The sequence below is a fragment of the Gallinula chloropus genome (genome assembly GCF_964237585.1).
Source record: "Gallinula chloropus genome assembly, chromosome: 1".
Lineage (NCBI taxonomy): Eukaryota > Metazoa > Chordata > Aves > Gruiformes > Rallidae > Gallinula > Gallinula chloropus.
The window spans coordinates 82846832-82871178 of record NC_140085.1 but is presented as its reverse complement, the minus strand read 5'-3'; the positions used below and the strand labels follow the sequence as shown (position 1 = coordinate 82871178).

The following is a 24347-nucleotide window of genomic DNA, read 5'->3' as shown; positions in this document are numbered from 1 at the left end:
CCCGGCCCCCGGGGGCTGGGCAGGCAGGAGCCGAAGGGGGGGGTAAAAGTTTGGGGAAACGCAGGAGGCGCCACCCGCGGCGGCGCGGCGATACCTACGGCGGGGAGAAGGGAATGAGCCAGGCCGCAAGGGCAGAATAACACGGGCTTCTTCCCGGTGCCACCAAGGCGTCGCGGCCCGGAGAAAGGCCGGGGCCTGCGGGCACGCTGCCGCTAGACTGCCCGCCACCCCCGCGGCCGGGCCCGGCCCAGCAGGTGAGAGGCAGGCCGCCTCAGGGGAGGTGCGGGCCTTCCGCCCGGCGCCGCTCGTCACCGGAGCGTCACGGGAAGGAGGAGGGGTGTCTGCGGCGCTCGGTTCGAAGCGGGGATGGAGAACGGGGCAGCGGCGGCGGTAGCGCCCGGCCCCGGGGGCGGCCGGTTCCCGTTCCCCTACACGCCGTACCTCATCCAGGAGCAGTTCATGGCGGCGCTGTACAGCGCGCTGGAGGCTGGCCGGGTCGGGATCTTCGAGAGCCCCACGGGCACGGTGAGCCAGTGCGGCCGGGCGGGGGCCTCTGTGGGTAGAAGGCGGGAGACACAACGGGCTGGTCTGGGCTCGGTCCCGCCGGGAAGGGGCTGTCGCCGAGCCAGTCGGCCCCGCGGGCGCCTCAGCTTGTTCGTTTTCCGCGGCAGGGAAAGTCGCTGAGCCTCATCTGCGGGGCCCTCTCCTGGCTCCGAGACTTCGAGGAGAAGAAGCAGCAGGAAGAGGCGCGGCTGCTGGCCCTGGGGGATGGCGGCCAGGAGGCGAAGCAGCAGCTGGTTTCGGCGTGGGCCGGACCCCCAGGCAGCAGGGACGCCGCCGGGGAGCCCGACTGGGTTACGGCATTCGTGCAGAAGAAGAAAGAACGGGACATGGTGGACAGGCTAAAGGTTGGGTAATGCTCCTGTGTGGCGGGCGGCCAATGTAATGAGGCGTGAGGTCAGAAAGGCTGATACCTGGGGGCGATGATTGGAAAAACGAGACAAACTTTGGGGGTGGTGTGTGGGTGGCAAAGCGCCTTCGTTTTACACGAGACTTTGTTTCGGTTACAAGGGATGAGGCATTGCTGTGAGAGTTGCATAAGGGAGCCGTAGTGCCCCAAACGTGGTAACATAACAGGCATACTCTCCGGGAGAAAGGGAGATTTTTTCAGAGTTAATTTTTTTCTATACCCAGGGAATAGGGAACTAACTATACCTGAGGTTTAGAACTAAATATACTTTGTCATTCCTTCACCCTCCCTTTGTTTCAGGAAGAGCAGATCAGGAGGAAAAAGCGGGAAGATCATCTGGAGAAAATTCGCCATAATGTACAGTTAAAGTATGCAGCAAAGAGGAAGGTGAGTTACCCCACAGAGATTGGAGCTTTCTGCTTCAGTTACCTTGAGCGTTGTTAATACTTGCTAATATCTGCAACTTCACGCTGAATTTTCCAACCCATCTGTTTGTGGAGCTCACTGTTGTGTAAATTTGCAGTCAATTTTTTTTTTGTTAGATTTTCTTTTTAAAGTACAGATACAGTAAATAGATGTGGTTGTGTGTAGAGAATTTCCTGTGACAGTGCTTGTGCGGGGATAGAAAGGGTGTCTGTTCTGATGGCTTTCTGGCCCTCTGCTTTTGTTTTAAAAGCTTAAATGCTTGGAATTTTTAATGAGGTTTGGGGGTTTTTTTTAAAGCTCTCTGTTTTATGAGCGTGTGTGAATGCGTTGTATTTCTGGAAAAAAACCTTTAGAACTGTGATTAAATTTAAGATGGTGGGAACAGAAGAGCCCAGCCAGGCTTTGGTTGTACTTTGCTTGCCACTAGGGAACACTTGAATTTGTTTGTTTTCATAGCAAACATGAATGTATTGTTCAGAAATGCATCTTTACTACCTATATATTTTCTTGCCATTTAGATAGGTGAACTGACTTCAGTACTCTTGACTCTTAAGAGCTTTTTGTTGGTATGAGTCAAGCTTCCCAGAAATACCCACTTTAGGTCCCGAAACAGGCAGATTTATTAGGCTGCCAAGCTATTAGTTCTTAGTGTGCTCCGTCACAAGTGGAGTGTTATGTTTTGGTCAACTCCCATCTAAAGGACATGGCAGAAATAGCAAAGGTTCAGAGATGAATGTCAAATAAAAACCAGGTGGAACAAGGAACTTTTGTCCCTTAAAAGCAGGTGAAGAACATGTGAAATGGGAAGCACAATAAAAAACAAGAAAGCAAGTGAGAGAAGTATGGAGATTTGGAAAAGCAGCTGATTCATCTTTTCTGTAGTGCTCATTGACTGTATTTCTTCATGATGCTGTGGTAAAAGCGTGCTTATTGGAGTTGGAAGATACTGTTTTCAGCATGAAAACCCTCTGAAATTTTCTTTATCAGAACACAGTTAATCAGAAAACTGTTGTTTTTAAAGGAAGTCTTTTAGGGGGGCAGATCTATGTTAAACAAGAACTGCCTAATAGGAGAAAAAAACAGCAAGAGAAATCTTGTGTTCTGCTTTCCAAAACAGGTGCTGAGTTTATCTGAGCTTTGAGTTAAGCGTGGACAGAGTGCTTGGTTATGTTCTTATATGGTTGGGCTTATTTACGTGCTATTAGGCAGACATCTGTTACAGACCGCTTTATGCAACTGATGCTGGATTACATGGGTATTGTAATTTTTGGATCTAGCAGTTCAGGGCACCTTCTGTACAGAAGGTTCTGTATGTTAACCCCCTTTATGTGTGTCTGTGTGGGCAAGGCTTTGGTTGTTGGTGATAGCTGCTTTCTGTGGGGCTGAACAGCTTCAGACACCCTTGGTGCCTTTGCTTGTCCTGCTGTGGGTTTACTGAGCAAGCCATTCCTGGTGAGGGACTGTGCTGTCTTCTGACCTGCCCGTGGCATAAAGTGATGTGTGTGGCACTTCTCTTTCTGTATGAGAAATAAAGCGATCACCTGTTTCTTTCAGAGATCTGAGGAGGATGAGACAAAGCGCCTTCTTCAGCTCAGCAAGGATATTCTTTCAGAGGGAGCTGGAGTGGAGCAGCTGGATCACAATGAGGAGGATCTGATTCTTGCTGAATACGAGAGTGATGAAGAAAAGAAAGTGGTATCTGGGTAAGGACAGGGACCAGGGGCGGTCTGTGCCAAGGCACATTTTCTGTATAATTTTTTCTTGCCTTGATAAAAGAGATTTCACCTGTGATTGTGCAGATATGGAGTTTGTCCCCTGTTCAAGCTGTGTGAGGTAGTGATTGTTCTGGGGGTTTGCTTAATTGGTTGGTTGGGTGTTTTGTGGTGTTTTTGTTTTGCTGTTTAAGCTTTTATTAGACTGGTCAGACTGACCTGAAGTGTGTTCTGAGAAAGTACATCTTTCTTAAAATGTGTGGCAGTGCTCTGCCTTTATCCATGCCTGGTTTCCCAAAGAATGCCCCTGGATGCCGAGTGAGTGGTTTGAGATCCAAGTTCCTTGCTTTAGAAAAACAGAACTGAACTCAGCATCAAAAGCAGCTGCCAGTCCTGCAGATGAGCACTGGCATCTTTTGGTACTCCAAAGGGAGAGATCTTCGCATTCCTGAAGACCAAGCTTCAGCATGAAGACCCCTTGCACACTTTTCTCTCTCATCCATTTGCTCCATGCAGAAAGCCAGAAGCCATAATTCAGCATGAAAAGTCAAATACATTTAAAATACAAATTTACTAATTAGTATCTAGACAGATCTTCCTGCCTTAAAAATTGCAGAACACATAACTGCTTCGTTTATATGTAGCTTATCAAACATTAAACTGCTGTTGCCTTTGAGGAACTATATGGGAGCCAAATATCTTCCCGAAGCTTTTCTTTATGCAATAGCTTCAGGGTGGTAAATTGTCTCTAAAGGGAAGGTTTTACAAAAATAAATAAATAAGCTCACCAAAGAATAGTATAGCGCTGATTAGCTTATGCCTGGGGTTCACAAGCCCCAGATTTAGAAGAAAAAAAATATTTCTTGAACTTGCTAAAGACGCAGCCCTACAGACATTTATCTTTCAAAGAGCAAGGCCTGACTTGATTGTGCACATTTACATGATTCTTGAAAAGTCCATTTTTCTCCTATCTCCTGAATTAAGAACTGAGGCTCTTACTGAGATGACAGTGCCATTTCTCTTGAGACCTCTCTTTTGTAGTGCAGCATCATTTGGTTCTAACAGCCAGGGGTCTGCTGAAAGGAAACTGTTTGCACTTTCTCTTTTCTTAGACTGGAAGAAGACGACGATGATTTGGAAGAAGAGCATGTGACTAAGGTGAGATGAGGAAAGGAAATGGTGCCACCTCATAGAACAGTGTAGGAGTGAGCAGAATTATGGTTGCAGTGCAGAAGGATTTAGGAACCAGTATCCAAGATCTGACCTGTTTTTTTAATAACAGTAACCAGTTCTGCTGTGCTCATCTCCTCCTGCACTGCCTGGCTGCCTAAGCAGCTCGCTCTGCTAGCGCTGCCGAATTTTTTGCTGTTTCTCGCTGTGAAAGCACACTGTGAGAAACACTTAGGCCCCTGTTTCTATAGGGACCTTGGAAAGTACATGGAAATAAGGCCAAACACATTAGGAGACAATGAAGATAAGGCTGTTGGCCTCAAAAAATGTCAGGTGACACTCAAACATATGCCTTCCCTTGTGTTTATTAAAGCTTGAGCACGATTAACTGTGTGTTTGGCCGCTTCCTTGTGGGATTAGTTGTAGGTAGGGGACTGGCTTCCATATTCTTGTCTTCTCTTTCCTCTTCCTTGTCGTAGATTTACTACTGCAGCCGCACTCACTCCCAGCTGTCGCAGTTTGTGCACGAGGTGCAGAAGAGTCCTTTTGGCAGAGACACGCGCCTGGTCTCCTTGGGATCCCGGCAGGTATGTGGTGCTGCTCACAAGGGACCCAGAGCACATGTTGATGTGAGAGACTTTGTGAGGCGGCGTGCGGACGTGGCGCCACAGACAGCATCTCCCATTGGAAAATTAAAGCAGATCTGGGTCATTACACAGGTCTGGGTGATGTACTTTTTTCTGTGATGTGCGTTTTGCCGTTTACCCTTTGGTGTAAATACAAAAATCTGTTTTACCCTTTCTGATGTGGAATTATATGGATGCCTGACTCACTGGGAAGGCGTTCCTCTTAGTATTACTTCTGGCAGCATTTTTAGGAGCTGCTGTGCAGCAGTGAGCCATCTTAGTGCACCTTTCCCCACCCCCCGCCACCCCCTCCCCTCACTAAGTTTTTATGTTTTTCAAGCATATTTGTAGCAGTTAGTGTGCACAATGTCTGGTCAGACATTTCAGAGTCTGGCCTGAGATTGCTTTATAAAAACCTTTCATTTGACAGCAAGGGTGCCCAGAGGGAGCTCAGTGCTTAATGACCCCCTACTGCTTCCTCTCTTTGCATGTTCAAGAACCTGTGTGTGAATGAGGAGGTGCGAAGCCTGGGGTGTCTCCAGCTCATCAATGACCGCTGCATGGAGATGCAAAAGAACAAACATGGTAGGAACCCTTCCAGCCCGGGGAAGCAATTGCTGGTGAAGCTGATAGGAGAGTCTGGAGACAGTGTGCACTGCCAGTCGGCTCTAACAAGAGCTTGAAAATGGCGTGCTGGAGGACCAGAGGTAGAGGTCCTCAGTGCTTTTACTCTCCCTGACCCTCCAGGCTGGGATGCTGAGATCTGTATGCTCTTTCTGAGTGTGTGAAGTGGGAAGGACTTCTGCAACAGAAAGATGTCTGTCTTCATAGCTCAGTGGGAACACGTCATGCAGCTAAATCTAACTGGCAAGAGTAGTGTTCACTGTGGAGATGAAAATGCTGAATAATACTTAAATGCTGAATAATACTTCAATAGACAGTAGGTCAAAAGTAGACATGACAAAGCCTCCTTTGAAATCCAGGAGGCTCTGCAAAAGTGGTTGTTTTAGGCTATGTGTTGCTCATAGCTTTCTTTTGGTCTTGGCTGTTAGACAAGAAGAGTGATGAAGAGATGGAAGGGAAGAAGAGACGTGTGAGTCGTGCCGTATGCCCGTTTTATTCCTATGAGCAGATGCAGTTTCTCCGCAGTGAAGTTCTAGTGGAAGTGAAGGATATTGAGCAGTTGGTAGCTTTGGGAAGGGAGACCAAAGCTTGCCCCTATTATGGGAGTCGATATGCCATTCCTGCTGCTCAGGTAAGGGGTACACGTTTTTAATGGAATTCATGCCAGGGCCTGTAGGAATAAACCAATTGCCTGCTCCCTCCAGTACTCAGTATTGCAGGAGTTTGTAAACAGGCTTTGTGTCTGCCAGCTGTAGCTGTGCTGGGAAAGCAAAGGAAAATAGGAATTCCCATTTCAAGTTAATAGGGAGGCTGTGGGTATGTCTCAACATTCTGAAACTCTTGAAAGGTTTGATAACTCTGAGGCAGCACTGATGTGCAGGTGTAAGCTTAGCTCTTGCCACCGCTCTTGCTTGGTTGGTTCTCTGTCAGGAGACATGCTTTCAGTGCTTCAGAGGAGATTTGGAAGGCAATCTGAGCTAATGTGCAGTTGTAGCATAATCATTTCTTTTTAGCTTATATCCCAGTGCCCCTCTCAAGGATGTGTTCCTGTCTCTTTTTCCACCTTTTCCTACTAAGAATAAGTAACTTGACTGAATTTTGTAAGGGCATCTGATAGGGGCCTTCAGTGAGCAGGTAGGAAGTGCCCTAAGTTTGTAAGGATGAGAGCTAGAATCAGTGCAGCATGTGTTTCCTCTAGCTGGTGGTGCTGCCCTATCAGATGATCTTGCATGAGCCTACCAGGACCGCTGCTGGGATCAAGCTGAAGGACCAGGTTGTAATCATTGATGAGGCCCACAACCTCATAGACACCATCACCTGCCTCCACAGCGTGGAGGTCAGTGGCTCTCAGGTGAGTCAGAGCCTGACCTGTTAATGGTGAGTGAACTCTGCATCCAGCAGAAGGCCCTTTCTTGGCTCCTTTGTAATAACAGCTCCCCTTTTTTTTTATTTATTTTTTTGCTTGTGTAGCTGTGCTGTGCCCACTCCCAGCTGCAGCAGTACATGGAGCGATACAGGTGAGGATTGGGAGGTAAACCACACAGCAGTGGCAGGCAGTGCAGCTCTATGGCTTATCTCCTGTCTGAGTGGTCTTTCTTGCTTATCCCCAATGTGAGGTTATTTGTGTAAATACTTCTGCAGATGAAAAACCACTTGCTTTGTTATGTCTGTCTAGAATCCATCTCTGCCAGACTGCAGAGACTGATATTAAGCAGTGTGAAAGGGGGTACCCTGAGGATTCTGTCTTTCCCTTGTAGTCTCAGTTCCTTTCCCGACATGTTTGTAGGAAATACTTTGAAAATCAAGAGGAGTGATCTCCATGGAGAATGCAGGTGAAACCAAGCTGATAATTCTGCTGAAAAACAAGCTGCTGGATAGGCTGTGAGGGAGTTGAGTTTGTTCAGCTTGGAGAAGAGAAGGCTCTGGGGGGGACGTTATAGCGGCCTTCCAGTACCTGAAAGGTGCCTGTAAGAAAGCTGGGGAGGAACTGTTCACAAGGGCATGTAACGATAGGATGAGGGGTAATGGTTTTAAACTAGAAAAGGGGAGATTTAGGTTGGATATTAGGGAAAATTCTTCAATATGAGGGTGGTAGATGACTGGAACAGGTTGCCCAGAGATGTAATGGAGAACATCTATTCAGGGTCAGACTTGATGGGGCTCTGAGCAACTTGATCTAGTGAAGATGTCCCTACTTACTGCAGGGGGATTGGACTAGATGACCTTCAAATGTACCTTCCAACCTAACATTCTGTGATTCTATGATGTCCCTCTAATCACGCCTGCATGGGAATCCAGAGTTTCAAAAGATTCAGTCTTTCATGTCTTTCCTGGACTTTTGTCTGTCATGTGCTGACTGGCATTATGGCAGAGGCAGTAAGCTTGGAGGAGGAGGAACCTATACGTGTTTTTTGGCTCTGGGCAAGTCTGGAATCTTGTCCCTGCAGTGATTGATTACTATGCTAATTACTTTGAGTTTGAGTAGTGTTTCTGCAAGAGGCACTGGGGATATCACTGCCATTCTGATGGACAACCTGATTAATGTGTGAGGAGAAAGGCGATTGTAGGAACAGCGTGTGGTACGTGGGTGAATGCTCTGGGGCGGCCTTGGACAGGATATCCAGGGGTCTGTGCCTTGTCACAGATAGGGAGTGTATGATGGTTTAACCCCAGCTGGTAACTAAGCACCATGTAGCTGCTTGCTCACCCCTCATCCACCCTGGCCAAAGAGATGGGAAAGAGAATGGGAAAAACCCACATGGGTTGAGATGAAGGTAGTTTAATAGAACAACGTGGCAAGAAAACAATGAGAAAAACAACCACCACCACCACTACCACAAATGATGCATAAATGCAATGGCCACCATATACAGAAGGGAGGAAAATTCCCCCCTCCACCAAAAATCCAACTTGATGCCCAGCCTGTTTCCAAGCAGCAGATTTGCCTCCCAGCTCGCTTCCCCAGTTATATGCAGAGCATGACATCATCTGGTAGGGACCATCCCTTTGGCCAGCCTGGGCCAGCTGCCCTGGCTGTGCTCTCCCAGCTTCTTGGTGCACCTGACAGGGCCTGGGAAACTGGAAAGTCCTTGACTTAACATAGACACTACAATGACCTAGCAACAGCTAAAGACATCACAGTGTTACCAGTGTTCCGCCGTCTCCTCCTAAATCCATTTCACAGCACTGCACCAGCTACTGGGAAGAACACTCTCTGTTTCAGCTGAAACCAGGACAGAGTGAGCTTGGACGGAACCAAGAATAATTTCTGTTTGTTCAAAATGAAGGGGAGTTCTGGTGCTTGTCTCTGCAGTTCAGCTGCCGTGAGTTGGTCCCTGAAGATATTTTGCCACCTAATGCCTGTCTCATTTTTCATAGGAAACGCTTGAAAGCAAAGAACTTGATGTACATTAAGCAGATCCTGTACCTGCTGGAGCGGTTTGTGGCCATGTTGGGAGGTAAGTGAATCTATTCAGGGGTGCTGGTGGACTCTCGGCTAACTGTTGCTTCCTCAGGGCACTGTCCCCCTTCCCTCTCTGCAGAATCTGTGGGGAGGTGTTGCTCATGTATAGGTTTAGATTCCAGTAATTTTATTTCTCAGGCTGTTTTGTAACATGGGGATGTCAACAGGTGTCTGCCCAAACCCTTCTCTTTGATTAGCTGAGGAGCAGCAGATGACATCATAAGTTGGTAGAGGCCGTTTCCCTCTCTTTCTATGTGGTTTTCACATCTGATTTGAGTGGGGATGAGGTAGGGTGCTAAGTGAGGAGGAATACACAGAATAAATCTCCCAGGTCATCTGGTGGCTTGACCTCTGCCTGTGTTAGGCATGCCTCTGCAGAAGGAATCCTTGGATGATGTCTCACCTTTGAAAAAAAACAAAACATGATTTTGCTATGATTTTTTAAATCCAGTGGCATTTGCAGAGCTCTCTTCTAAAGATCTGTTTGCAAGACCTCAGCATGCCTTGAGGAAAGCCTGTCATAAGTTCACAAAGAGCTTCCTCCTGGCCCTGGGAAAATGCAGCTCTTTGGGGCAGGGGCCTGGTGGTGCTCTCTGCCCTTCTCTCAGATGTACACTTCTCTTCCTACCCTTTCCTGCCAGTCTTCCCTGCCCCACACTCAGTTATGTGCTTTCATTAGAAAGCGCAGCCTGTGTACATCTTCATGACTGAGGCTGCAAAAGTGAGATGTGAGGAGGGTGTTAAACTCCCACAAAAAAATGCAGTCAGCTGCAGCAGTTGATCCTGTTCTGGCTGCCAGGTCTGGGCGTGGAGTTGTCCTCTGGTTTTCCCCTCTTCCTGGACACTTCTCAGCTCCAGGCTGCTGCACTGAGGAGGGGGGAGGGATGCACTGCAGTCCCTGTCCCTTCATCTTTCCCAGCGCGATGATTACGTAGTGGAAGAGCGTTTGTATGCATCCCCCCTATCTGCTGCATCCTGCTACAGGAGGAATGGAGGTGGTGGTTCTCAGGACGCAGCAGCACACTTGTCCTGGTAGGGCTACTCTGCAGGGGAAATGGAAAATGAGCAGGAGCCGCTGATTTGTCTGTATAGCCACATTTTGCACATGTATAGTGATTTCTTGGGGTTTGCCCTGGTGCACTGTCCCTTCAGCTCAGTTACTAGCCTCTTGCTTGGTTTCAAGACAGAGCCATTGTAAGCATTCCTTGAATTGTGTTTTATAGGTAATGTGAACCAAAATCCTGGCTGTCAGGCTGTTTCCCAAACAGGTGAGACTGAACACCTGGGCTATGAAGTCATCAGTCAGAAATGTTGCTGTGGGCAGTCAGGGCTGCAGGCCCAACAGCCAATCACTTTTCTTTTTTTGTCTTTTTCCCCCTTTTCTTTCAGGGACAGTGCTAAAATCCATCAATGACTTTTTATTTCAGAGCCAGATTGACAACATCAATCTCTTCAAGGTAATGCAAATGTTGTTGTCTGGTAGGGCTCAGGTGGTGGTGACTTGTTCAGGGTTATCGGGAGGTATGTGAGAGCTGGAAGCAGAGCCAAGGCCCACGTGGCAGATTCTCCCCAAGGTCTAAATCTCTTTTGCTGCTGTCTGGACAGTGTATTGAAGCTGGATAGGAGGTCTTGGGGTGGAGGGAAGCAAGTGATTAAGTATGTGAGGGTTGAGGAAACTACTGCTCCGATAACCTAACCCATCCCTCAAACCTCCAAGCACAGCACTGAGTGCTTCCACTCTGGAAGCAATGCTTTTGTAATAAACTGTCGTCTGGGAAGCAACGCTCAAAAAGAACTGTGCACCCCTCCCCAGGGGCACAGCAGGAACAGGAAGTGATATGCCCGCTGGACAGGGATCAAGGACAGCAGGGTGGGAGAGGGTATGCTGAATGCCAGAATGTTTTTCTGTCTTACTCCCAACAGGTTCAGCGTTACTGTCAGAAGAGCCTCATCAGCAGGAAGGTACTGCCCCTGTGACTTGATGAGCACCAGCGTTCAAATACTGCTTCACACATTGAGTTTTAAGTGGGAGATGCAGCAGCTGGGGTGGGAGCCTGTCTTCTCCACCCTGCTCTGCAAACAACCTGTCCATACAGTGCAGGGACCACTTTACCTTTGGCTTGTATGGCAAAGCAGGACATAACATGGCATGCCACAGTGTTCAAGTGGGTGCTGATTCTGTGCTGCCAGCCCAGAAGGCTGCACTGCACAGGGGGAACGAACATCAGACTTGGTTTTGATTCATTGAGTGAAGTAATGGGAACTCTGGGCTGATGGATTCTGGTTGGGCTGGCTTGTGAACACCTCTGAGGAACTTTACCCGTGGCAGGCCAGCAAACCCATTTTTGTCTTGTCTGATTCTTGCTGTTGGTAGTCGTGGTCTTACAGGCTTTTGCTTGGCAGCTTTTTGGGTTCATGGTGCAATACAGAGACCCTGCCACAGCTGTGAAGACCAACACGGAAAACCAGAAGTTGGCTGGTTTGCAGAACTTTCTTCTGACCCTCCATCAGGGATCCGATAAAGAGGGTGAGTTCAGACATCCTCCACTCATGCATCTGTGGACAAAGTGAGGACATGGAACATGCATCTGTCTGCAAGAGGAAAGAGAGGAAAGAGGAGAGGCAGATTTGAAGAGCTATAGACTACTGTCCTGCTTAGGTGTTTTTAATACATCTGACTAGATGACCTAGGTGGCTATACATATGATTAGAAGATACGAGGCTGAATGATGTGATTCCATGTTTACACTGCCCATACTCAAGGTTTGGCCTACTGTGAGCTGAGGCTGTTGGACCTGAGCTACCGTGGGTAGCTCTGTGTAGTGGTGCCAGCTACAAAAGCCAGATCTGGCTTTGTTTATCCCCAGCAATAAGACAGAGTTTGGGTTCTCTATTGGGTCTTTGGTCTCTACCTGCATATGCAGACCAGGTATCATGTCCTGTAGGAAATGAAAAAATCTGTATTTTGTGCTTAGTCCCTGTCTTCAGAAACGTGGTTTAAGTCGCCTGCTTCTCGTTTCTTCTTCTGGCCGGCAGGTCCTCTCCAGAGCCCTGCTGTGGGGGCTGAGCGTGACCAGCTCCGAGCTGCCTCTCCGCTGATGCACATCGAAGGGTTTCTCTCAGCCCTCACCAGTGCAAACCAAGATGGACGGGTTATTATCAACAGCCAAGGTACTGGAATGGGTGAGCTGGGGAGGGGTGTGACGTGAGGCACAAGTGGGGTGCTTCACTGGCAGTGAGGGAGGGGCTCTGGAGCCCGGGGAGAGCCTGCAGCTCTGCTGGGACACGCGTGATGTCTGTGATGTGGCTGTTGGGCTTGGTGTGCGTGAGGACTCCTGTGAACCCAAGGGAATTCTTGACCCAGGGCCCTGCGGCCAGGGTTTGCAGAGCTCTGCTCCCCTTCTGGGTGTTGATTTTTGTCTTGCTATTTCCTGCACCTCTTCTACAGCTCCTGTGAAGCAGAAGGTAACTTCTGCATTGGCGTAACCTGCTGCTGCCCCTTGCGGTGTTGAGTGGCAGCAACCCCTTGTTTTGAGAGGTGGGGACCTCCCTGCAGCGCCCAGGACGGGAGGGAGCATCTCTGACACCCCAGGCGTGTGCCACAGCTGTTCCTGATGCTGCTTCTCCTCTTTCCCCAGGCACCGTCGGTCAGAGCAGCCTCAAATTCCTCTTGCTGAACCCAGCTGTCCACTTCGCCAAAGTGGTGGAGGAGTGTCGTGCCGTCATCATCGCCGGCGGCACCATGCAGCCGGTGAGGGGCGGGGGACGCTGCGCTGGGCGCCCGGCACCGGGCCGCCGGCAGGGGGCGATGCAGCCCCTCGAGCGGCGGCGCCTGGGAGCGAGCGGGGCCCCGCCCGCTGTGCTCGGGCACGGCGGGGCCGCCCGGGGACAGCAGCTCGGCGGCGGGGCCTTTCCTCCTCCCGCCGCCCTGGAGTCCCCCCAGCCCAGTTCCCATGCCCTCCGTGTTCTCGCGGAAGGAGCCCGTCAGCTCTGTGCCAGCGACCCAGTGGGCAGAGCTGACTGGCTCTCCCTGGGCACTGGTGCTCCAGGAGCGGCAGCGGGACTGATGAAGTGTCGGGATACTGGTACTTCACCTCCCCTTGGCTTGTGGCTCTTAGGTGGCTGATTTCCGAGAGCAGTTGCTGTCCTGTGCTGGTGTGGACCCTGAACGTGTGGTGGAGTTCTCTTGTGGTGAGTATGCCCTGGGGGCAAGGATGGGGCATAATCTGTCTCCTTGAGCCCTGGGTGTTGCAGTTTGCCACGGGTGCTCTTTTGTCAGCACTCTAGGGTGCTATTTCCCTACCAATCCACTCTGAGCTTTCAATCCTCAGTGGTCTTGGGCAGTACCAGCAGGCCATGTGCTGTGCTTCCTGGGGTCTCAGGGAACAGAAGGCAGAGCAGCCAAATGACTCTGGATCTTGAGCTTAGCTGGGCAAATGTGCGGCTCCTTCACTGCACACAGGCAAAGCTCTTAAGCTAGTGGAGTTTGTACCAACAGTGCTTGCTTGTTTTTGCTTCTAGGACACGTGATTCCTCCAGAAAACATTTTACCTATAATCCTCTGCAGTGGTCCTTCCAACCAGAAGCTGGAGTTCACCTACCAGACACGAGACCTGCCCCAGATGGTCAGTCTTTCCTTTGTTCCCTTCCCTGGTACCTTTTCTTGCTTCCCAGGACACTGTGATCTCTATTTGAAAGATGTACTGATCAAAAGCCGTGGCAAGTGAAGTCTATGGGATAAGGTGCAGGTGTGTTCCCAAGTAATTGAGAGAAGGGAGCAGCAAAAGTGGTTTTGAGCTGCCTCCTCAGAGGTAGGTAGGATAGGAGATGAAGAATACTAGCAGCTTCTGTTTGGTGGTACTGAGATCCTGCATTTGCGTGCTGGACATCAGAAGATTTCTGACTGGCTTTCATGGTTTGACAGGTCCTGTCCACTGGGACAATGGACAGTGGAAGCTGCCTTTTCCTGAATGACTGCTGCTCTACAGCAGTATCAGAAATGCTGGATAAGGAAGAGAGGCCAAGCAGTGAAGAGCTGCTTGGCGATTCCCAGCTACCCTATAGAGAGCTCTCTTAGATGTGGCATATTTCCCACATTTTTCCTTCCCCAAGGCATGTCACAGAGGAGGTGTGATCCTGGGATTAAGCACAGAATCAGAGCAGCATTAGCTGGAGCCTCTGTCACCTGCAATATGTTTGTGTCTCTCTTGCAGATGGATGAGACGGGTCGAATCCTCTGCAACCTGTGCAACGTGGTCCCAGGGGGTGTGGTGTGCTTCTTCCCCTCCTACGAGTACGAGAAGCAGGTGCACGCACACTGGGAGAAGACGGGGCTGCTGGCCCGCCTGGCAACTAAGAAGAAGGTAATTGTGCGGCCGCTGAGGGCAGTTGGTGCTTTAAATGGAGGCTTCAAAAATCAAACGATTATCTGTGCGTTACAGGCCTCTCTCCAAGTTGTTCTCACACTCCGCATGGCAGAGCAGAGCGGATGTTTATCCAGCCAATCCCTCCAGTAATGAATAAATGATGCTTCCCGGGCGGCTGATCACTGAGCTGGGATCTCAGTCAGATTAAATGCGGCTGCAGATCCTTTAAGTGCACAGGCTGTGTGGCAGCCAGGGAGGGAGACAGTCCTCACGCTCAGTAAGCAGGAAGCTTGTTCCCACGTGGCTGGGGGGTTGTTCAGGTGTAGCTCTTGTAGGGAGTTTGTGGGGAACACAGACCAGCACAACTAAGGGCTGGGCAGAAGGGGACCAGACTGCAGCTCACAGGACAAAGGGTGTTCCGCTGGAAGAAGTGCAGAGCAGGGAGTGGGAAGGCGAGCAGCGGTGGCTCCAGCTGAAGGAGTCAGGTAGTCCGACTGTCTCAGGGCGTGGGGTATGTGTCTTGGATTGGGGTGCCTAGGGGAGCAGGGAAAGAACTACATCTACCCTGTCTGAGACTTTGCTTTCATAAAAGCTAAATAACTTACCCCGTGGATTAGAAGAGCATGGGCCCAGGAATTTCACAGCCTTGGTGCAGACATTCTGGCAGGTGCCTCTGCCTGTATGTTTCTGGGGGGAAGCACTATGCTTCAGCTTCTCCGTGTGTTTGTACAGCTACTGCTCGTGGTGCCTTTCAGGTGTGTCCTTTCAGTGTCCCAACCACCTGCCTGGCACCTCCAAGGCTTTGTGCCACAGCAGCGCAGCTCGCTCTACGTTTCAGCTCCAGTTTTTCTTGTTTGGCCTTTGCAGACTCCAGCACGTTGGATACGCGTTAGCAAAGCGATTTGGGGCCAGTGCAGCGAGTGTGACTTTCAGCAGCCCACACACAGGATCATACCGTAGCAGGGGGAGGTTAAAGCCTTGGTTGGCTGTGGTGAGATCACGCTGAGATTAGATATAAATTACACAGGGAAAATTAATTTAAATCAGAGGATTAAATAGCTGCTGTTTAGTAAGTTAAATAGTCTTGGCTTATATTTGTAATTGCCAGTTATTTTTCTATCGAAAGCCTGATTCTGACTGGTAAAATCTGCTAGTACTTCTTGCTAACCAAGAGAAAACACATCCTTTGGGTTCTTTACTGTCACAGAAAAGACAAATGTCGCACCTCCTGTTTACTAGGGAAACAACTTGTGATTTAGGCCAAGGTACAGCATCTATCAAAATGCCGCTCCATTACCTGCAGGGGCTTTCCATGACTAATTAGACATGCTAGAATAACAAAGAAATGTATGCTTTGCATAGAAAACGATTTATTCACTGGGCAAGGGGAGCTATTACTTGGAATTAATTGATGATTTGAATTGATTGGTCCTGTTACCGTCCTGCAAGATCTTGCAGCTGGAGGGTCTGTGTGTGTCCCCACCCTGCTGGGTCTTTATTCATAGATGGAAGAGGTGCGTGCTGCTTCCCTGCCTTTCAGCTCTCAGCTGACTACTTGTAGTTTCCCACAGAATTAGACAAGTCTGCCAAAGCTGAAAGGGAGTTTTGGGGGTGGGGGGGAGTGGAGGAGGGGAGGAGCTGCTGCTCCCTTTGCCACCCAGCTGAAAAGCGCTGTAAAAGAGCACGCAGTGCATTTCCAGGGTGGAGGGGAAAGGTGCTGGTTAAGTTGGTTTTCCAGGCAATTTGCCCTTCCTTGATCTTAATTCCATGTGCTGTTTAATGGCATGGAAGTAAAATAATTTGCTTTCTTTACACCATTTGCTACAATTGATGTGCTGCCTGTGACAGATCTTCCAGGAGCCCAAGAGAGCCAACCAGGTGGAGCAGGTTCTGGCCGAATATGCCAAGTGCATAAAGGTAAGCCGAGCTGGCCGGCTGGGGGGGAGTGCGCGGGGTCCCAGCTGTGAATGGCAGTGCTGCAGCTTTAAACACAGAAAGGGGGCTCTAGCCCAGGGGTGGGGAGCATTTCTGACACACAGAAATCATCCCTACTCTGGCTGAAGCTGCTGGTCCCTCTCCTGCAGCGTTGCAGCCAGGCAGGAGGACAGATGACGGGCGCCCTGCTGCTTTCTGTAGTCGGAGGCAAAATGAGCGAAGGGATCAACTTCTCTGACGAGCTGGGAAGGTAAGGACGAGCTGGGAAGGTAAGGACGAGCTGGGAAGGTAAGGTAGTGCCGCTCCTCGGGGGCGAGCACCAAGCTTGCGGTGCAGAAACACCAGGCAGGATGGATGCAGCAGTACTTGCATAGACAGAAAATCCTGGGGACCACAGGGCTTGGACTGCTCCTTAAACCCACAGGTCCGAGTCTGCTGGGTGGCGTAAAACCCGCTTTTCCAGAGTACTTTTGATGTGAGTAATGCAGTTAGGCTTGCTGTGCTAGATAATCCCTTGTTCTGGCACCCTGAATCCCGCTGCAGCTTTCTGTTTAGAATGTGCTTGTCAGACTGCTGTGCTTTATTGCTGCCTTTGGATTTCAGAGCTGGCTGTCTTTCAGGGGTGCGGTGACCTCTAATTTATCAGTCTGTTGGCAAAGTGCTCCAGGATGAGACATTAATAATAATGCAGTCCTCCCTTGCAGGTGCGTGATTATGGTGGGAATGCCTTACCCCAACATTAAATCTCCAGAGCTCCAGGAAAAAATGACTTGGCTTGACAAAACAATGGTAACACAGCCATACACCTCTGCCTCTTTCACTTCAGCTTTTTAGGATTAACTTTCCTCCCAGCACACGTCCCAGGGCTGACTTCAAAGATTATTTTTCTCCTCGGAGCTTGCCCTTCTTTCCCAGACTGTGGTACCAAGAGCACCACCTTCTCCACACTGCATGCAAACAGGTGGTCCTAAACAAACATAGGGAAGAAGCTCAGTGGAGGGAATCACCACTGGGGCTCCCTGGAATGCTGAGTTCCAAGGGAAGCAAGGTGCCTTCACCCCAGAGGAGGTGGCACAGTGGTAGGAGCTGCTTGCCAGGATCACCTCTCCTCTTGGCACACTTGTTCTTTCTCATAGCCCACTGTAGATGCCGTTCCTGGGCAGCAGGAACAGCATTTTCTGCCTTCAAGGGGATGTTGGGCTGGCACTTCACCAACACTTACCATAGTTCTCTGACTGCAGTCTTTCTTTTGTCCCTCCTTACTCTTAGCTTGGGGTCTGCTTGGCCACCCTTGCTCTGCAGGGGTAAAAGCATTTACCTCACTTTTTCATCAAGAGTCCCTAGTCTGGTTTACATCTGCCTAGGTTCATTCTCACCTTTTTCTCCTTTCCAGCCCAGAGCTGCTGGCCAGGCACCTAGCAGAGTGCTGATTGAAAACCTGTGCATGAAGGCAGTAAACCAGTCGATAGGTAATTCATCCCACCTTGGGGGGGGCTGGGAGATACAAAATGGAGCTGCACAGAAGCAGGAGGGTGGGGAAAAAAGGACAAGTACACATGCTGGGAAGGTGGGTTTCCGTGCGTGAGAACACAGGCTGGGTGGGCGGCGCTGATCCGGTTCTGCACTGTGCGCAGGCAGAGCCATTCGGCATCAGAAGGACTTCGCGAGCATCCTGCTCCTGGACCACAGGTACGCCTGCCCAGCCATCCTTAACAAGCTGCCCCAGTGGATCAGGGAGAGAACCCAGGTGAAACCTGCCTTTGGACCCGCGTTTGCAGAGTTAAGGAAGGTCAGGACTTGCACCTTACATACTGTGGCCAAAACTCTTCCCCACTGTCCTTATCTGTACTTTATTTAGGCCTTCACCTCAAAGTAAGGCCAGTGACAAACTGTTTTTTGTGTGTTCCTAGTTCCACCGAGGGAAGTCGGACACCTTGTGATGCAGACCAGAGAACAGGCTCTAGGTCATCTCTGTGCACGACCCCCCAGAAGAACACCTGAAACAACACAAGTTCCTGCTTGTCTGTACCAAGGCATTTGTGAATCTCCATCTTCTGCCATTGAGGGTGTTTGCTGTTCAGTACCTGAGTGCTATGATGATGAAGGCTCTTGTTTGTTTACAGCTGTTAAGGTTTTATTTAAATTGATTAAAATATTTTCAACCCAAACATTTAAGTGGTGAACCTAATGAGGTTCCACACTGCGATGTGTAAGGTGTTGCACTTGGGCTGGAGGAATCCCAGACACAGATACAGACTGGGAGGCTCCTTGAGAGTAGCCCTGCTGAGAAGAACTTGGGGTTCTGGTGTATGAGCCAGCAGTGTGCTCTTGCAGCTTGCAAGGCCAATGGTATCCTGGGCTCCATCAGAAGAGGGGTGGCCAGCAGGGACAGGGACGTGATTGTCCCTCTTTACTCTGCCCTCATGAGGCCCCATCTGGAGTGCTGTGTCCAGGTCTGGGGGCCCCAGTACAAGAAAGATGTAGAACCGTTGGACAGGGTTCAGAGGAGGCCATGAAGATGATAAGAGGGCTGGAGCACCTCCCCTGTGAAGAGAGGCTGGGGGAGCTGGGCTTGTTCAGCCTGGAGGAGAGAAGGCTGCAGGGGCACCTCCTTGCAGCCTTTCAGTACCTGAAGGGAACATACAAACAGGAGGGGAATCAACTTTTTAAAAGAGTAGACACTGGCAGGACAAGGGGGAATGAATTGAAGCTAAAGGAAGGAAGGTTTAGATTAGATATTAGGGGGAAGTTTTTTACAGAGAGAGTAGTGAGGTGTTGGAACAGGCTGCCCAGAGAGGTGGTGGATGCCTCGTCCCTGGAGGTGTTCAAGGCCAGGTTGGATGGGGCCCTGGGCAACCTTGTGTAGATCCAGGCTGGAGGCTGGTGTCCCTGCCTGGGGCAGAGGGTTGGAACTCTGATCCTTGGTGTCCCTTCCAACCCAGACCATTCTGTGATTCTAAGTATGGCAAATCTAATTATTTTGCCTGAACACATCTTCCATCACCCACCCAGATTAAGGGGCTTGGTGGCCCCTGAAAACAGAGTTTACCCATCTTCTGGAAAGCTCTGTCAGGCACTTAGGTTGTGTCACAGTAGAATTACAGTCAGACCAGTAAGACAGGGCAGCTGTGGGTAACATTGCTTATCCCCTTCTTTCTACCCTGCTTCAAGCAGTCAGGAGATTCAAGCAGCACTTAATTCTTTCATGGGAAATAAAGATCCAGCTGTAATCCAGCACAGCACTTCTCCTTTGATCAGGCTTAAGCACAGGATTGTTCTTTTCACTGCCTAGGTTTTTTTAATTCCAAGTAACTTTCTATGGGAAATGGTGAAGTGTGGTGGCTTGCTGTGGGCTTTTAAGTGTAACCTTCCTGAGGTTCTTTCCTAGGGCTTGGGTCAGTGCTGGAGGGCAGTGATTACAACATGGTCAGCTCTCTTAACTCCCCAGCCAGCCCCAGCTCTCTCTGGAACACCAAGTCTCTTCCCCGAAGCTTCTTTTGCCTCCTTACCAGCTTCAGCAGCTGGATGCTACCTCTCAAGGCTCTTCACAATAAAGCAAGCACTTACAATTAGACAGAGAGTTGGTATGCACTCTCTGTATGTTAATTAGTGCCACAGGGAAAGAAACCAGCTGCTTCTGGGAACCTTTGGTGGTGTGGCTTCTGCATGTATAAAGCCCATCGTCTGGCACAAGCTCTGCCTTAAGCCCAGTGAAAGCAGCAGCGGTAAGAATGGCTGGTGCCCTCTAGCCCCATGGCTGGGGGTGCTGGGCTGGAAGGCTTGCCCCCTGCCCAAGGAGTGACAACTGGGCTTTCCTGTGAGATACTTCACTGAGCAATGGCTTCTCTTGCCTGAGCAAAGGCTGCAAGGACCTGCTTCCTTTGACTTTATTGAATTTCTTCCGGACAGCAACAGGCAAAGACTTAACTGCAAGACAGGTAGGGAAAGAAACCACCATACACAGATGGAGTGGGAATTAAACCTCCATGAATGCGCTTGTTCTCTCTTCCAGCAACCACCAGAAGCTTCAGCAGCCAAGCACCAGGGAGACAAATGAGGCAAGGGCTGTTTGCCTGGAAGAGATGCTGTTGCAGTCATCACCAGTCACATTAGGAAAGACTGAGGGCCTTTTAAATCAGGAGCAATGCTAGTTCTGATCCTATGAGCACAGGCACTGCCTGCCAGCTAAGGCAGGATTGATTGTGCTGACATGAGTAGCAGCAGTGTTAAAGAGGGAATGTAGTATGTGGGGTGGAGAATAGCAAAAAAGCAGAAGAGAAACCCTCACTGACAACTGTGACCTCAGCAGCTGTTAGTTCCTGTTGCTCCTGCTCTTCTTTAGAGACACGACAGGGTGCCCCTGCCATGCCAATGCCCACCCTCCAAGAGGTACTTCCTCAGGTTGCTGTCTCGCAAAGGTGCTTTGTTCAAGAGTCCTGGGAATCACACTGACACTCAGCTGATCCCCTCTATGAGTCCCAGTCATCCTCATCCTCCTCACCCACGGGCTGCTGTGGGGGTGGGAGGGGAGGTATTGAGTCCGACATACGAGCAAAGGCACCAGCAGGACTTCCAGGAGCATCAGGATTGCCAGTGGCTCCCGGCCCTTTCCCCGAAATACCTGTGAGGGAAGGAAAAGCACCAATGAACACCACCTGGTGACTAGAGAACACAGAGGCTCTGCAAAGGGGAGGGGGTAAAAAACATGTCTCCAGCAGGGCCAACATGCTGAAACACCACCCCGGCCCTGTGCAAGGGCATTTTAACTAAAGCTCCACCTGAGCAAGTCTGTGCCCTCCTCTGGGAGAAGTGACACTGGCACTAAACACAGCCACGTTTGCCAGGGAGTGCCTCTTTGTCTGGCTGAGACTGACACAAGGCAGGTACCGGCACTTGCCACCCTGGAGAAGGAGCAGCCCACCCCACCAGACAGTACCTTTGCGCCTCAGCACCAGTTTGTTGAACAGGTCTGACATCAGGTCTCCGCCTTGTCCTGTAGCTCTCACTGCAAGGGAGCAAAGCAAGCCAGAGGATAAGCATCAGTCTGAACCCCGCACTACAGCAGCAGTGTTCTTCTGCAGCACTGCTCTGGGATTAAAGGGGAAAAAAGCCAAACTTCCACTCTTGTAACCGACCCCTAGCCCCTCCCACTAGCTAGTTTCAGATCAGGAGCACACCAGGCATAGCAGGGTAACAGCATCTTCTGGGGAAATCCAAGTGCAATTCCTTGAGGGGCAAGAGGGGCTGGACATGTGCAGTCTCAGTCTGCCAAACCAGCTGCACAAATGCCCTCCCCAGCTGCCTAAACAACCGCACTCACACCAGTTCAGCCCTGCCCCCCTTGGCTCCAGGGTTCCTTTGTGTGTCTGTCCCCCATGCAGCACTCCTGAAACTTCTATAGATGCCCTGAGGCAGAGCAGGTCTCCATCAAGAGCGCAAAGGCCCTTCTGACAGATGGGGTTTCCCAACAAGTTTACAGAGCTTTGTCTGAAGCGAAACACCAGAGACCTACACCAGCCTCTGAGGAGAGACACCCCCTTTCTGCCCTGCCATTCGCTGTGCTCCCAGCTTGCCCATCTCCCCTTGACCTACACTCCCACAGCACGGCCAGAGCAAGCAAGATCAGTTCTGCCAAAAAGCTTCAGCACCTTGTTCTTGTTCCTTCTGCTTCTTCTTTTCCAGCTTCCTCTCCTTGACACTGCGGAGGTTGGCCTTGCCAATGCCGCCGGCCTGGCGGATAGACTCCAGGAGACTGGCACGTCCAGTAGAGGGGTTCACCACCTCCTTCGGGGCTCCCTGGACTGAAGCTGCAGGGACAGGAATGACAGGCAGCAGTCATGTGTCAGCACAGCAGCTACAGCCCCCGCCTACTCCCCATGAAAAGGGCAGCTCCAATACCTGGCCCAGGGCTGAGAGACAGGCCCAGACACCTCTCAGCCTTGGGTTTATGCTCAGCCCAGCCAGCAGCAACCCCATCAAGGAGGAACTGAAGGCTCCCAGCTCCCAGCCAGGTGGAGGCAGCTTCCCCTCCCACCACAGCTTCCTTCCTCTGCCAGAAGGCTGGAAAGCCACAGGGAACCAACCACAGACACAGGCAGAAGCCATGGAGTCAGTTTCTGCAGATGAAGCCATGGAGATGCTGAGCCCTTACCTGCAGGCAGTGCACTGCTGCTCTCCTCGCTCCCTGTCCGCGCTGGCTCAGAGGGGGCTGTGGGCTGGGGCAGGGGTGGTGGGGGAGGCACAGCAGTTGGCATAACAGGAGGTGGGGGGGGAGGTGGAGGTGGCGGAGGGGGCGGCAATAGCTCAGCGTCTTGAAGGTCTGAAAGACGAAAGAAGTTGCATCTGAAATCATCCCCTAGGAGAGCACACCGAGAGCTCAGCTCAGAGTTTCACAGGCCTCAGTGGCAACAGATCAGAGGCGCCTGCATGCACCCCGCAGTGGAACACTCCCACCCTGGGCAGCATCTCTTTAACATCAGGCAGGGCCAAAGCAGAGTTTGAGATACCCCTATTCTACGCTCCCAGTTGCATCCCACTCACCCAATGGCATCTCACCAGGCTGCCACAAGGCCTGGCCGGGCACAGGGTTGCACCCCCCTCCCCAGCCATGAGGAGGGGCAGAGCTCTCTGACATCCGGCTTGAAATTTCCACTAAGGGACTTTCTGCCTTGTTCCCACCTCCCACCCTGGCTCCCTCCTTCAGAGGGTCCTGGGATCAGCGACTGGAAGTACCTGGTTGCAAAGGCTCCACAGTGTTGAACGTGGGCAGCTCCGGAATAGCAGTGCCAGGGGCAGAGGGTGCGATGCCAGGGCCCAGGTCAGCACTGTACATGAGGTCTGCAGCAATGCCAGGCAGGTCTGGCAGGTAGGATGGCACATCAATCTCGGGGACCTGGCCCAGATCTGGCACGTAGAAGTAATTTTCAGCTACCTAAAAGAAACCCAAACCACAGAGGTATGGCAGTGTCTACGCAGCTGCTTTCCCTTAGAGCAAACAAGGGCACTGCAGGCACAGCCCGGCTGGCAGTCAGAGCTGGGCTGTGTGCCTGCTCACCAGCTACCCTTACAGCTCTGTGCTCCTGTCCTGTGGCAGCTCCCCGTGCTCAGAGGCTAACCCCTGCATAGAATCATAGAATGGTCTGGGTTGGAAGGGACACCAAGAATCATAGAGCTCCAACCCCCCTGCCACAGGCAGGGACACCAACCTCCAGCCTGGATCTACACAAGGCTGCCCAGGGCCCCATCCAACCTGGCCTTGAACACCTCCAGGGACGGGGCATCCACTACCTCTCTGGGCAGCCTGTTCCAGCACCTCACCACTCTTTCTGTAAAAAACTTCCCCCTAATATCTAATCAAAACCTTCCCTCCTTTAGCTTTAGTCCATTCTCCCTTGTCCTGCCATTATCTGCTCTTTTAAAAAGTTGAATCCCCTCCTGCTTATAAGCTCCCTTCAGGTAGTGGAAGGCTGCAATGAGGTCCCCCTGCAGCCTTCTCTTCTCCAGGCAGACCAGGGCCAGAAAAGGCAGGCTGCAGGATGACAGAAGTGGGGGACTCTTCCTGGTTTCAAGCAAAGGCTTAAGCAGAGAGAAACACCTGCCAAGTTTGAAGGTTTTGTCTCGTCCATCTAGGACTTCAAGCACAAACCCAGGAAGGTCCTTCTGATAAATGAGATACTCTGCAGCCCCACGAGGGACCATTCTCCTACCTGCTCTCCACCCTACAGAAGCCCTCTCCTCTCAGAATTGAGAGCCATCCTCTGAAAGGGAAGCAGCTGCATCCCCACAGCTGCATCTCACCTGTCGATCCAGCTGTCCCCTTTCGGTGATGGAGAGAGGAGCATCAAACAGCTTCTCTTCTGTCTCTGTTTCCAGAGCCACATGGGTCTTGGTCACTGCTCCAGCCAGAGGATCCAGGAAAACATACTTCTTGTACCTAAGGGTAGAGAACAAGTATTTCAGTGATGCTGCCTTGAGAGCCAAGGCCAGAATAAACAGCGTACCCAAAGAGGCCTTGAAGGCAAGACCTCCTGACTCACAAAGGTGAAATATATTGAG

At 50.8% G+C, this 24347-nt stretch overlaps 2 protein-coding genes across 2 annotated transcripts in view; one reads left to right on the top strand and one right to left on the bottom strand.

The window, feature by feature from the left end:
• Positions 1-444: 444 nt before the first annotated feature.
• DDX11 (DEAD/H-box helicase 11) lies at positions 445-18452 on the top strand. Its single transcript, XM_084279286.1, has 26 exons — positions 445-525; positions 672-908; positions 1271-1357; positions 2951-3099; positions 4221-4266; positions 4758-4865; positions 5402-5489; positions 5957-6159; positions 6727-6879; positions 6999-7045; positions 8907-8986; positions 10215-10259; positions 10381-10448; positions 10915-10953; positions 11395-11518; positions 12028-12162; positions 12630-12742; positions 13110-13182; positions 13513-13616; positions 14205-14354; positions 16206-16274; positions 16442-16542; positions 16997-17081; positions 17686-17761; positions 17927-18081; positions 18203-18452. Exons 1-26 carry the CDS (start codon positions 460-462, stop codon positions 18230-18232), a joined length of 2631 nt encoding a protein of 876 aa, XP_084135412.1. The 5' UTR covers positions 445-459; the 3' UTR covers positions 18233-18452.
• A 1345-nt stretch (positions 18453-19797) lies between these two features.
• WASHC1 (WASH complex subunit 1) overlaps positions 19798-24347 on the bottom strand; it is a 31966-nt gene continuing 27416 nt past the window's right edge. Inside the window, exons 5-10 of the mRNA XM_084273418.1 lie at positions 24090-24225; positions 23025-23223; positions 22444-22611; positions 21941-22099; positions 21229-21297; positions 19798-20913 (exon numbers count right to left, since the gene is read on the bottom strand). Coding sequence (XP_084129544.1) covers positions 20762-20913; positions 21229-21297; positions 21941-22099; positions 22444-22611; positions 23025-23223; positions 24090-24225 — 883 coding nt within the window. The 3' untranslated portion in view covers positions 19798-20761. The remainder of the gene's footprint in view (positions 20914-21228; positions 21298-21940; positions 22100-22443; positions 22612-23024; positions 23224-24089; positions 24226-24347) is intronic.